Consider the following 14,327-nt stretch of genomic DNA (forward strand, 5'->3'; position numbering starts at 1 on the left):
GGCAGCGAGACCTCATCTCTACAATAAATCAAAAAATCAGCCAGGCGTGGTAGCGCATGCCTGTAATTCCGGCTACTTGGAAGGCTGAGGCAGAAGAATCGCTGGAGCCCAGCAGGCGAGGCTGTGGTGGCCGGGAGCGGCCACTGTACTTCAGTCTGGCCGACAGAGTGAGACTCCAACTCAAAAAAAAAAAAAAAATTCACATTCTTTCTTCTATTTCTCTCATATGAAAATTCCTTATGAATCTAAAATTTTCAAAATGGCCCAAACTGTGTTCAATATTAAAGAAGCAGTCACGAAATTCATGATAATATGATTAAATTACATTTATGGAAGAAGAATTGGCTCAAATAATCTGAGGTGTTGAAGCGAAAATTATCTAAAATGAAAGTAGCAATCAAAAAGTACTCCTACAGATCTAGGTCTGATAGAGAGCACAAAATAACAGAAGATACTTTAGAGCATTTCTGATGTAAGGATTATTAGCCTTGCATAATATAAGAAACCTATTTTTGCTAAAACAAACTGGTAATATATAGGATACATTCTTCCTTCCAGGCACACACAAATCAAATGGTGCTTTGAGAATAGGGCATTGAAATTTATTCTCCTGTTATATCCTATTGAATGTAGATTTATGAAAGATGGGCTCAGGTTGATTAATATATGCTGGGGTAGGTATAATTTTCTAATCTAAAATGGGATATTTATTAATGTTATAAAGCAAGTATTGCAGAACTGATTAACAAACTAATTAGGCGAACTTTAGAATGCAAAATAACAAGACCCAAAGACATAGCTTCCATTTTACATTAGGCATTAGTATAAGCTTGCAGACAGTCCAGAGAATTTAGGATTCATGTGATGTAGAGAAATGAATGAATAAGGATCTCTAAGCTCTAAGTGAGAATTTGACCAGTTACCAGAATTTTTCTGGCCAGTAAGATGTGTTCTCATTTTTAGGTGGAACTAAAATTATTTGGAATGTAATAACAAAAATTTAGTACCTTCACATCCTCTCTCAATCTGTCCACTGCAGAAAAGAGCATCTGAGATGAGGTCCGGAAGCCGTCCATTTAAATCAACTGATGCCAGGCAGCCTTGAAAGCCTTCCTTGGCGTGGACAAGTTTTGGCAATGATTTGTATGTTTCTTTAGCTACTCCACCTATATATAAGTCACCTGTGGAAAGATCAAAGTCTTTGTCACAAAAGTAACATGTCATTGACATTAAATACACAGTAAAATGGAGAAAAAATAGTGAAGTTTATTTTTCATTAAATTAATAAAGTAAATTTATGACAAGTTATTTTTTAGAGTGCAAATCAATAGAAGTGTTTGAATAATATATTATCATTAGAAGAAATTTCTAGAAGCTATTTCACAGACAATTAAAGTAATACCATATGGTATGGCAGAGTGGAAAGAACACAGGACATAGAGATGCATACCCCTGCGCTGAAATCCAGATCCTGTTACTTACCAAGTTAATGGCCCTGAACTTTTTTTTTTTTAAGTTTCTTTCATCATTAATATCCTCACATCTAAAACAGGAACAATAAAACCTAATTGTAGAGTTGCTGTGAGGATTAAATGAGATGAAATATAGGAAGCACCAGTTGTTGTAAATATATGTAACAGACTTTCGGTCAATTGGCATTAATATTACTATTCTCCTCTCCTTAGCAAATTCTGAGTCTTTCAGTTAATCAGAAGTTCAAGAAGTTTTTTCCAGTGTCTAAAGTCACCTTCTATACTTTGCTGAAGCTCATTATCCTTGCTTGTACCTTTCCTGTTCACCAACTCACTCCCATAATAGTCAGTATATGACTGAACATCACATCCTTCTTCAGGTGTTCCTTTTTTAAGGTAAAATGACACCACTTTCAATTTTTTATGCTTCTCTGGGATCTGTTAACAAGTTATCAACTTATTTTTCTGATTTTATGCAATTTCTAATGGAACACTTTGCTCCGCTTTGTCATCTTCTTGTCTTTAGGTTTGGGATTTTTTTAACTTTATAGGCCACTACCTTAAAAAAGAGATTGCAACTCATGTTTGATTCTGTTTCTTCTCCTATTGTAGATTATTAGTGATTATTATTATATTGGAATGGCATTCAGTAAACGTAATTAACTGACTCTAGAAAAGACTTAATGAATGCAGGTCATAAGGAGGGTGACCTCAAAATTCCATAATAAACTGCTTCTGTCTATGGTTTTAATAACATACTCTTTCTAGCTACTTCTCCGACTTTTCATTTTCATTTAAATTTTCTTTCTCATATTAACCAGTCTATCCAGCTTTATGTTATTTGACATATTTTCCTCAGTGTAACATAAAACCCCCGCACTCCTAATGTTCATCTGGGCCCCTCTGTGTTTTCTTCATGGGACTTGGCAGCGGAGGGAACTGACACACATGATATTTGTTGAACCATGAGTAACAAAGTCCTTGGTCTCTGACCCAAAAATCTCACATCTTCTGCAGGCATCCATGAAATAGTAATAAGCTAACATGTTAGCTTGTAAGTAGGGTAAAATCAAACCACAGATCTAATACTCCTGACTTTTTTTTTTTTTGGTAAATGAATTAAAATTGAGAGATCATATAGCGTGTTCAAAGTCATTTAGCTTTAAAAATTGAGAACTTAGGTCCCTTGACCTGCCACCTAAAGTTTTAAGTATTGTACTAGGATGCCATTGAGCCTATACAATTTGTACTGAAAGTACTGGATGTTTTTACTTTCCTGACCCTTAAATAAAATAAACATCTGTTAACTACTAACCATCATTCTTAATATTAAAAGATAGCATGTTTTTGGTCTGAGACGGGATACTATTTTTATGGGATTTTTAAATCTTTTTCCAGTACCTTTCCTTTCTCTTCTTTGTTTTTACTCTCAATTAATATCAAACCATTGTGTTTTAGTTGCCTCAGAGAAAGAATAGACATCAGAAATCAAAGATATAAAATTAGCTATCTGTATTTGGGTCTTAAAGGCCTAAACTCTGGTAGGAATGAAATAGACAGCATGCACAGGCATTTACATGAGAAAAGTAAAGCTTTCCTGCTCCTCACTCAAGCAAGCAGGAGATAAAGTTGGAAAAGCCTAGTTGGTCAAGCACAGTCATTGATTAATGCCAAAAAGAGGGCACAATTTCTAACTTAAGGGTTGAGCCCTGCGTGCATTTCTTCAGGAGAACCAAGAGACAGCAGTGAGATCCTTGAGAAGAAACGGCAACATGGTAGATATTGACAAGCTGGGTGCTTAGACAGCCTCTCAGAACTTTCCATACTCCACTGTGGTATAGTAGTATAGAACAATTTCGAGAATGACACAAAACTAACAGAAAATATCTGATCTGAACAGGTCATGAACACAATAATGAGGAGGTTGGGTGGCAATTCAGGAGGTGCCTGAGTTGTGACTATCTAATATTTAAAACCAGCTTTCATACTACCTCTCTACCTCCCCTCAAAACTAGTACAATGCAACTTCCTCCCCCAACCAATAATTTAGACATAACTCCAGAAAAATAAGGGAATTAAATTGCCTGATATTGTATTTTTACTAACTCCAAGAATCAAAGCTCAAAGCAGAAACCAAGGTGAGTTATAGAAAAATAGAAAAGCTACCTTTCTTGTACATCAGAGATTGATGGCTGAGATTTATACTTTTACATATCAAACAGCAATGCAAGGAAATGCTACCTACTTTCATTTGTTGAACTAAATTTGTTAGAAAATTTTCAGCTCTCCTTCAAGTCTAATGAATGTAGTATTAGAGAACAGTGGGGAATTGAATGAAGAATTCTTGGCACGGCTTCAGGCTTTTCAGATGTAGAACTTAGTAATGAAAATTATGTATGTAATGCTATATATTTAATAATCCATCTTCCTCTCTGTCTGATTGCAATCTCCTGGAGGAGAGAGACTGTGTCTTTATTTGTTTTAGATTTTCCCATAGTGCCTAGTACTGAGCTCTAAGCACAGTGGGCATTCATTAAATATTGTCAGCTACCTGATGAATTGAGATCACAGTAGGAAAGAATAAAGAAAGAAAAAAGAATAGTAAGGCAACATATGGGGAGAAAGCTTATTCTAAAATGCACTTGCTTCCTCTCCCTGCTTCCTACCACAATTCCTATGTTTCCCTATTAGCAAACTTATTTGCCCAACAACATTTTAAAGCTTATTGAAGAGAAGCAGTAATTTTTCCCCTGTGTTACTAAAGAGAAGAAAAGATCAATTCAAGCAGTATAGGATACAAGATTCAAACATATCAAGGTAGATGAGTTTGGCTTTGCAATTAGGGGACTCATTCTCATTTTCATTACAGAAGCTGCACTTAGCACCACCACTTAGTACAGTTTTTATAAAGTCTTCATATAGTGGTCTAAAGTCCCATGGTAGGTCACCATATAAAGAGAACAAAGGAAACCCTTAAGTGGTCTTAAGCCTTGTTGTACCATTACCACTTCATCAAAGATGCAGCTTCTCTTTTTCATCTTTGGAGTCATTTTTAAAAAAATAAGACCTATTAGAACTAATGGGTCCTTGCAGGCAAAGTCCTTGTGCAGCCATGTACAGGAGGATATACTTCTTAATGGTCCTGTGTCTGAACAAGGGTTGGAATGGACATTGATTAAGAACCAAGTTTCCTGTAGATTTGAAGCTACCTGTTACCCTTCTTCAAGTTGAATGGCTGGTTTTTGTTCACACACTATAAGTAGACCATGTATGCAATTGATAAGGCAAAGGTTGAATTGAAGCACCTTCAGCAAAAGATGCAGAGAACAAGTATAAAACCAGTCAACCTCAAATATTTTGGAGGTGAATTACTTAAAGACATCTCAATAATATCTTTATTTCTAGCACTATATATACACAAACACTATGTTCCTCTCAAGAGTGCTATCTGTGAATGACCTGAAGTGATATCACAAGTATTCACTCCCCAGTCATTGGGCAGTAAAGACTAAGGAATAGTGCACAGCCTTTTTAATTATATCTGACTACAAATTCAAGCTCTGACCCTCACCGATTGTCTCAGTGTAGGCACCATAAGTTACATATCTCCAGCCAGGTACAGTGGCTAACGTCTATAATCCTAGCACTTTGACAGGCCGAGGTGAGAGAATTGTCTGAGCCCATGGGTGCAAGACCAGCCTGGGCAACTTGGCGAGACCTCATCTTTACAATTAAAAAAAAATTAGCTGGGTGTGGTGGCGTGTTCCTGTAGTTCCAGTTACTCGGAAGGCTGAGGTGGAAGAATCGCCTGAGACCAGCAGGTCAAGGCTGCCAACCTAAACAACAGAATGAGACTCTGACTCAAAAAAAATGAAAATAAAAATAAAGAAAGAAAACAAAAGGCTAGACTTGACTGGAAGAGAGGGGTTTTCAGCTATTTATCAAATAATGTGTATAATGTTGCATAAGTAAAGTCAAGGGAAAGGCTTAAGTAACACTATAGAATTTATGACTACTACTGAGTTTAAAAAAAAAAAAATCCAAAGATGGAAGTTAGGCAAGCTGGAAGATTAGGGAATTTGAGGCAGTAATAATTCTGAGGAGAGATGAAATTGCATTTAACATTATATATGTGGAATTTGCATAGGAATATCCCATAGGAATCTATTGATATGAACCTGGGGCTCAGGGAACAGATGTTGGGGCTTGGAGGTATGGTTTGGGAGCCATCAACCAAAAGTCGATAAATGAAGTAATGGAGGAGGTTTTCTCTTCGCTTAAAACAGGGAGCATAAGGCAATTAGAAAAGGCTCCAAGCTCTGCTTTACTGTAGCAGAATGCAAGTGTCAAGGTATAATTAGTTCGTTGACTCAGCTTTCCTGTTTATTCATGTGCACTTTTTTGTACTTCTTAAACATCTCACTTTCATTTTAATTAAAAAGAGCATACAAAAAAAGGACAAGCGCTTTGTAGATTTGGATAGCTAAAACTCTAGGGAAACTTAAGGAGACTCTTCTAAGTGGCATTTGCAGGAAGGAAAAAAAGCTGACTGACGTCATACACACTGGCTTACTTTTCTATGGCTAGAATGGAAAAAATACAATTCTAGAGGCTATGTTCTGAGAAGATTGGACCTTAGACAGAAAAATGTGTGTACAATCCTTACTTTCTTGCAAAATTCTTGTTGTGCTTGAGTAATAGAAAAAGTGCAATCAGCCTGGGCTAGTTTCTAAGCATATACTACAGAAAGAGTACCTCTCCTTATCCCAAAGAATGATCAACCTCTGCTCCCAAATTTATATCATCATCATTAATTTTAATCTTTCATTCCATAAAGGAATATCTGCAGGTCAAATCTTGTCTAGATACACCAAGACAGCTTTTCTTTGGGAGAAAAATTAAATTTAAGCCTCTTTCTATAACAGGTATGCCTTGTTAGGTAAAAGAAGATCATCTATAATCCCTAGGAAACATTTATTTATTTACTTTCTGGAGAAAGCCTAAGTTACTATATACCGTGACTGCTTAAATAAATAATATTAAAAAACTGAAAGAGAAGGGAAGTTGTTGGTATTTCTCTAACACATTCAGACTTTTGAGTAGACACATGGAAATTTTATAATAAATCACACATAGAATTGAACAAGCATTATCCAAGAGTACATCTAAATTCAAAGCATACCAAATATTCAACATTGAAGTCAAAGGGACAATTCAAGCAGATGTTTTGTTCCGAGATACAAGATCTGTGTCTTTAACAGATCTCTATTTTTTAGAAATAGGTTATTTTTAGAAACTCTGCTGAAGAGATGTTCAGTGGTCACCAGTTTGATTTATTAGGGGTCCTTTAACATCTAAGCATCTTTGTCTTCCTCTCCACATAAAAGGTTTAATCCTATAACAACTTGTTTTTATTTCCATAGAAAATACTTGTAAATCCTTATCTTTAGCCTTATCCTGAATTTTTAGGCCTAGCCTTAAATCAAACCATATTCATCTCCCTTACTGGGAAACTGCATCTTCTAGACCTCGCTTTTTTATAACAGTCGCATCTCTAGTCTGTCTGCTACCCAGATTGAAATTTCAAAATCTTTTCAAACTCTATATCTCACACCTTACATTCAAAATATTTCCAAGGACTAATGACTCAACTGTGTCAATACTTCTGACATTTGTTTTTCCATTTTCTTTCCCACTTGAAATTTTTGTCTGCCTTTTCCCTCATACACCTTTTATGCAATAACTCATAACCTGGTGTCTCCACCTCCATCCAGCTTCCTCATCAATACCATAAACAGTCTCCATATCTTTTTCTTTTAGTTGGAGTCTCACCCTGTCGCCTAGGCTGGAGTGCAGTGGCATGCTTACTGTCACCGCAGCCTTTATCTGCTGGGCTCAGGCGATCCTTTTGCCTCAGTCTTCCAAGTAGCTGGAACTGCAGGCACACACTACCCCACCAGGCTTATTTTTTGATTTATTGTAGAGATGAGGTCTCACCAAGTTGCCCAGGCTGGACTCGAATCCCTGGGCTCAGGCAGTCCTCTCACCTCAGTCTCCCAAAGTGCTGGGATTACAGGCTTGCGTCACTGCGTCCAGGAGTCTCCATATCTTCAACATCTCATTTTATCATCAAAAAAAAGTCTCAGGATCAGTAGTGGTCAAGATTTTGAATTATCTTTCTAAAGAAACTTTTGCTAAACTTTGAACTGTCTTTCTCCAATAACTGTTGCAGCCAGAAAATTGATATACATCTATCCTGTCCCCACACACTGATCTATAGTCAAAGTGTAGATCTTATCATCTCCCTAATTCTGTATTTTCATACTGATTCACCATTGTTTTCAGGATATATTACTTCCATCATGAATGTCTTTCCTCTTCCGATGTTATATTTCAAATTCTATCCAATTTGGGGGGCTCTACTCAAATTCCACATTGTAAATATATTCCTGTTTCCTCATCATAGGTAACCATGGGCTTTAAATTCCCACACAATTTTGAACTGCTTTTATAACAACAATCTTATTTTTCTCAGTTCTTTGTGTGCATGTCTTGTTTTCCTGTTATAGATTTTTTGAAGAAATGATCATAAGTACTTTTGCATTCTCATTTTACTTAGTAGGCACTCTATCATTATTTGTTGACTCATTGAATGGATGCATTAGTAGTTCATATTAACTTAATCACTTAAACACATTAAACAATAATCATTTAAACAATAAGGACATAGTGAAGATTTTATGGGTATTGCACTCATATTTGTCCTTCATTTCTTTCTTCTGAGAAATAATGAATGAATTTAATTGTGGGGAATCGTTCATCAATGAATCCCTTTCTTGAACAGAGAGAGGAGGCACATATCCAGCTCATTAAGAGGATTCAGTACAATGGCATGTTTTCCTCATCTGATAGAGTCATTTGAAAGGGAAATTCATGACCAGTTTTAACTGACATATACTGTATGTATTTGTAGAAAGAGGTGAAGACACAAAATAGAGGTGCAGAAACACTTTTGGGTGTCAATGTGTGGTCATAAGAACCCATGTAGGAATTTTCTTGAAATAAATGCCAAAATCTTTCAGGGGAATTAAATTTGAGCCTATCCTGGCCTTTTCTTTCACACTGTCTTTGGGCATTCTGTCATTCCCTGTGTTGCTCCATATACAAATATGATCTGACTCATGCAGCCTCCACCGGCACATTCTCACTAGGAAATTCCACACACTCTCTCCAGACTCATGTACTCTGTCATCATCACGAAGAGAAGCACACATTTATTTGCTGTCTGTGGCTATAGAACACAGCCAAGCTAACTGTGTGGACCCCCTACTGCTCTACTCTGGTGAGTTTGTGAATCCTTATCTGTACTTCCTTATGGTTTACAGATGTTTCACTCCATCTAGCCTTTGGACCACCACTCAAGAACTCCCAGAGCTAGCTCCTAGTTTGAAGGTACTGTTTTGGGACTCTTTGCCAGTCACAGGTGTTTCTGATGCTACAGCAACCTTCCAAATCCAACAGTGCATTGTTTTAGCTAAAAAAGACTTTGAATTTCACAAAAAATCACAGAGACAACTGAATTTAAATGGACAGAGTCCTGTCTGAGTGACAGAGGGCCTCCTTACTGCTTTACATCTTTAGTAATCAGTGTCACACATTGCCAAGGTCAAAACCAGGAAAGACAACACTGACTTTATCATTGTAATAATAATTGACAGCTGGTGCAGTGGCTCACACTTGCAGTTCCAGTACTTGGGAGGCTGAGGTGGGAGGACTGCGTGAGTCCAGGAGTTTGAGAAGAGCCTGGCAGCACAGTAAGATCCTGTCTCTACAAAATTTAAAACATTAGCTGGGCGTGGTGGCACATGTTTGTAGTCCTAGCTACTGAGCAGGTGGAGGTGGAAGGATCACCTGAGCCCAGAAGGTTGAGGCTGCGGTGTGATATGTTCCTGCCCCTGCACTCCAGCCTAGGTGACAGAGTGAGACCACAACTCAAAAAAAAAAAAGTAACGTATGTTAGTGTAATATCCTACACTTGACCATACTTGCAAATGTATTGTTCTATTTGATTTTTGCCTGTTGAGCTACAAGAGAAATAAATGTTACCACGTTACACATGAAGAAACTGTTTCAAGGCAACAATGCCAGAAAATGGCCAGGACTGACTGCAAGCCCAGGACTTCTGAAACTAGGATCATTGTCACTTAATCCACACTGGCTTATACACTGTATACTCTAAGTGGCAAGTGGTCAATAAGTTAAAGCTCTATCACTGCAACATGTAGGAAATTTGGGAGAGTTCTCACTAGTTGAGAAAAGTAACAGTAATAAATGTTAGCCAAAGTTCAAGCAAGTCAACAGATTCCTGGGACAAGAAGACACTTACCTGCGTAACTGAGTGATCTTATGAAGATGAAATCAATGTACTTCCATAATTATAACTATCAGGTATCAAAACTCTTATGAGTGTGTAGAATTCTTAGGGTTAAAATTTTTTTGGATCAAATTTTTTAATCAAAAAGTCAAAATTTGTTTTTTAGGTATGGCAGCTACTTTTCAACTGTCTTCCACAAAGAGATAAATCAGATAGCTGCATGCATTCATAGCCCAATCTAATAGAAACAAATACCATGTACGACAAGTAGGAGCTGGTATGCTCCAATAAAGTAATAAAGTTTGAGTTTAGACCTTAATGTTTTCCTATGGCAAACTTTTGGGAATTAATATTGTCATCATGCTTATGAGCAGAACAGAAAATGCTTTCAACACTCAGAAATTTTGTTTCTAACTGAAATTTTGAAATAAAATTGCACAAAGAAGGAGGACTTCTTTTAAAAAAAAAAAAGTGTGATTCTAAAACTTCCAACATGAGGATAGATCTGGGTTGTGTTTTTGGTTAACAGACTGTGAGGAAAACCGGGTGGGCATGCTAAATAGGAAATAATACAGTGAAATTGTATAGGGGGGGTGCAGGTGGTAATCCATCTTCTTTTAAACCCACTCTATGCCAGTGACATTGTTGGCAGATGGGGTGTGAGTTCAGGCATATAAATTCATGCCAAGTTGACATCACATGGCTTTGCATTTTTCACCCTACCTTTAGGTGAAAACTGAGTACTAATATTTTTATTTTTTTCCTTATTTCCCTAAGTAACAGATGGTTTAAATACCTATGCCATTCTTTACATTAGATAATTCTGAATCCATTATATGTTTTATTTCCACTCACTGTGCAATATTCTCTGGGACTGTACATGGGTTTGCAGAGATTCTCGACCTCACATATATTGTCACACTTTACACAGGCGTGGCACCCCCGCTTGAAGGGTGGTGTGTCATCACTTATTTCATTTGATATTCATTGCAAACTTTCCACTACAGGCAGGGAGGTTATTATCATCTTCAGCTGACAGGTGAGCAAACTACCCTTCTAGAAAGGTACGTTAGCTGCCCAAAGTAGCGCAGCCAATCCGAGAATAATAACACTAGAACTTAAGCCTCAGACTCTCAGAATACCACTCTTCTCATTGCACCACACTCTCCTATTTGTACTAAAATTCTTCTCAGTGGCAGGAGTAGAATACACAGAGGAGTTTAGAAAGAACTTTTGAAAATTAATAGAGACATAAGTAGGGAACCAAGAGCAGAACCTGTGCAAGCCTGTTATTTTCCTTTTTCTGAAAATTTGTATAATTCTGTATAACAATTTGCCTTGCTTTCTTCCCCCAAAATAACTTTCCTTGTTTCAAAGACATTTTCTTTTCGTATTTCAAAACAGATGGACATTTATTTTGGGTGGGGAAGATCCAGTGGTGTATAGAGTAAGTACAAAAGAAAACCTCTTTCCTATAATAATGGCGTGTTTAATGAAGGTTTAAAAAGTCACCTGCTCTCAACTTAGATATAAACAGAATAAAAGAAGTTATAGCCACCAGTGGTTTTCTGGGTGACTTGAAAGAACAAAGTGGTGTAATGCATACAAAGAAACTCCGCAGACATTGCCAACGAGCTTCTATAATGTTATGAGCTTCATGGAATCAAATAAAACTCTTATCTGGCCAGGCTCGGTGGCTCAGCCTGTAATCCCGCGCCTTTGGGAGGCTGAGGTGAGTGGATTGCCTGAGCCCGCAGGTTTGAGACCTACCTGGGTAGCGAGACCTCATCTCGACAATAAATCAAAAAATCAGCCGGGCGTGGTAGCGCATGCCTGTAATTCTGGCTACTTGGATGGCTGAGGCGGAAAGATTGCTGGAGCCCAGCAGGTCGAGGCTGCGGTGGCTGGAAGCAGCCGCTGCACTCCAGTCTGGGCGACAGAGTGACAGAGGGAGACTCCAATTCAAAAAAAAACCGAAAACAAACAAACAAACAAAACTCTTATCTGTCCTTAAATGTCTTCTGATTGTTTCTGTATTTTTATTCTAAAAGGAATTCTTTCTGTGTCCCAAAGATGGAATATTCCCAAAGTTATCAAATCCAGCTGCTATAATGTTAATTCCCTAGGGCTTGTCTCCAAATACAACAGAGACTATTCTTAAGGAGAAATGCTATAGATATTTAAGAACAAAGACCCCTCCTCCAGTGGAGAGAAGTGTAAGGAACTTTTCCTGAAGGCTTTAACAGCTGAATGGGCTAACAAACATCCTGCTTGTACCAGCCAATGATTGATTGATAGGACAGTTCCCAGTCACCCAACCAAGTACTATATTTGCCAGGGCCTGTTTTAAGCACCTATAAATGCAAATATTCTATCGAATATAAGAAACACAACACAGCAACTAAAATTATTGGCTGTGGTGTTTGAGGAGGACTTAGGGGCTAAGAAGATAGAACCAATACATACATTCTATGCACAGCACAGCGTTGGGGCAAGTATGTGGAAAGTGAAAGCGGAAATTTCAAATTCTTTTGCAATTACCAGAAGTGAAATGTGCAACGTTATACAATGGAGTAGTAAAGTAGAAGTTCAAGAGGATTTTTTTTGTTTGTTTTTTGTTTTTTTTGAGTTGGAGTCTCACTCCTTCTCAGGCTGGAGTGCAGTGGCACGCACACTCACGGCCACCCCAGTGTCGACCCGCTGGACTCCGGTGATCCTTCCATCTTAGCCCTCCAAGTAGCAGAACTACAGGTCCCTGCTACCATGCCCAGCTATTTTTTATTTTATCGTAGAGATGAGGTCTTGCCAAGTTGACCAGGCTGGTCTCAAACCCGCGGGCTCAGGCAGTCCACTCGCCTAGGCCTCCCAAAGTGCTGGGATTACAGGCTGAGCCACTGAGCCCAGCCCAGAAGTTTAAGATTTACGTAGAAAAGCAAATGTTTAATTTTACCCTATGACATTCCCCTACCCCGAGATTAATATAAGCATTGCCTTTCATAATAGACGGTAAGAAGAAATCCCTTCCAATATGCTGGCAAATATATAGATAGTATTTTAAATTCTGCCATAGATCTGGGTTCAAATTCTATTTCTACCACTTGGTGCTATGGGTTCAAATTCTATTTCTACCACTTGGTGCTATGGGTTCAAATTCTATTTCTACCACTTGGTGCTATGGGTTCAAATTCTATTTCTACCACTTGGTGCTATGGGTTCAAATTCTATTTCTACCACTTGGTGCTATGGGTTCAAATTCTATTTCTACCACTTGGTGCTATGGGTTCAAATTCTATTTCTACCACTTGGTGCTATGGGTTCAAATTCTATTTCTACCACTTGGTGCTATGGGTTCAAATTCTATTTCTACCACTTGGTGCTATGGGTTCAAATTCTATTTCTACCACTTGGTGCTATGGGTTCAAATTCTATTTCTACCACTTGGTGCTATGGGTTCAAATTCTATTTCTACCACTTGGTGCTATGTGAGAATAAACAACTGGAAAGGACATAAGATGGAGTCAATATACCCAATGAGCAGTCATTTTAACATTGCCTAGATCGGTCATGTTTTTCCAGCAATTCATTTCCATTTACGCTCTAATCACTAGCCAAAGACAGAAATGGTCTCTCAGAAGTAGCTTTTTTTTTTTTCTTTTGAGTTGGAGTCTCACTCTGTCGCCCAGACTGGAGTGCAGTGGCCGCTCCCAGCCACCGCAGCCTCCACCTGCCGGGGCTCTGGCGATCCTTCCGCCTCAGCTTTCCCAGTAGCTGGAATTACAGGCGCATGCTACCATGCTCGGCTAACTTTTTGATTTATTGTAGAGATGAGGTCTCACCAAGTTGCCCAGGCGGGTCTCGAACCCACTGGCTCAGGCAGTCCACTTAGCTCAGCCTCCCAAGGTGTGGGATTACAGGCTGAGCCACCAAGCCGGCTCAGAAGTAGCTATTGAGAATTGTCTTGCAACCCCCTCCCAGACTGTTTTGTAAACACGTTCATCTAACCAGCCTTTCATGACCAACATGATACAGACCCCATCATCATGGCAACAGTCATCACCATGGCAGTAGTCATGTGACTAGCCCACCCCTCTGCCTGTCATCACCTGATGACAATACCTGGGCTTACCTGTCCTTCATGATGAAGTGGAACAGACCATCACCCAATCACCTTAATAACCTGACCCCATCAAAGGGAAGGTTTAGCGGGCTCGGTGGCTCAGCCTGTAATCCCGCGCCTTTGGGAGGCTGAGGTGAGTGAATTGCCTGACCCCGCGGGTTCAAGACCCGCCTGGGCAGCGAGACCTCATCTCTACAATAAATCAAAAAATCAGCCGGGCGTGGTAGCGCATGCCTGTAATTCCGGCTACTTGGAAGGCTGAGGAGGAAGGATCGCCGGAGTCCAGCAGGTCGAGGCTGCGGTGGCCGGGAGCGGCCACTGCACTCCAGTCTGGGCGACAGAGTGAGACTCCAACTCAAAAAAA

The 14,327-nt window shown here is 38.8% G+C and overlaps 1 protein-coding gene across 15 annotated transcripts in view; it reads right to left on the reverse strand.

The window, feature by feature from the left end:
• The window catches only part of NRXN1 (neurexin 1), a 701,758-nt gene that overhangs the window by 548,896 nt on the left and 138,535 nt on the right, over positions 1-14,327 (reverse strand). For all 15 annotated transcript variants that reach the window (XM_021717193.1, XM_021717192.1, XM_021717189.1 and 12 more), the window contains one exon: positions 1,008-1,181. In XM_021717193.1, the coding sequence (XP_021572868.1) occupies positions 1,008-1,181 (174 nt within the window). The remainder of the gene's footprint in view (positions 1-1,007; positions 1,182-14,327) is intronic.

This window comes from Carlito syrichta, unplaced genomic scaffold, assembly GCF_000164805.1.
Source record: "Carlito syrichta isolate Samal-C Ts95f unplaced genomic scaffold, Tarsius_syrichta-2.0.1 Scaffold309463, whole genome shotgun sequence".
Taxonomy (NCBI): Eukaryota; Metazoa; Chordata; class Mammalia; order Primates; family Tarsiidae; genus Carlito; species Carlito syrichta.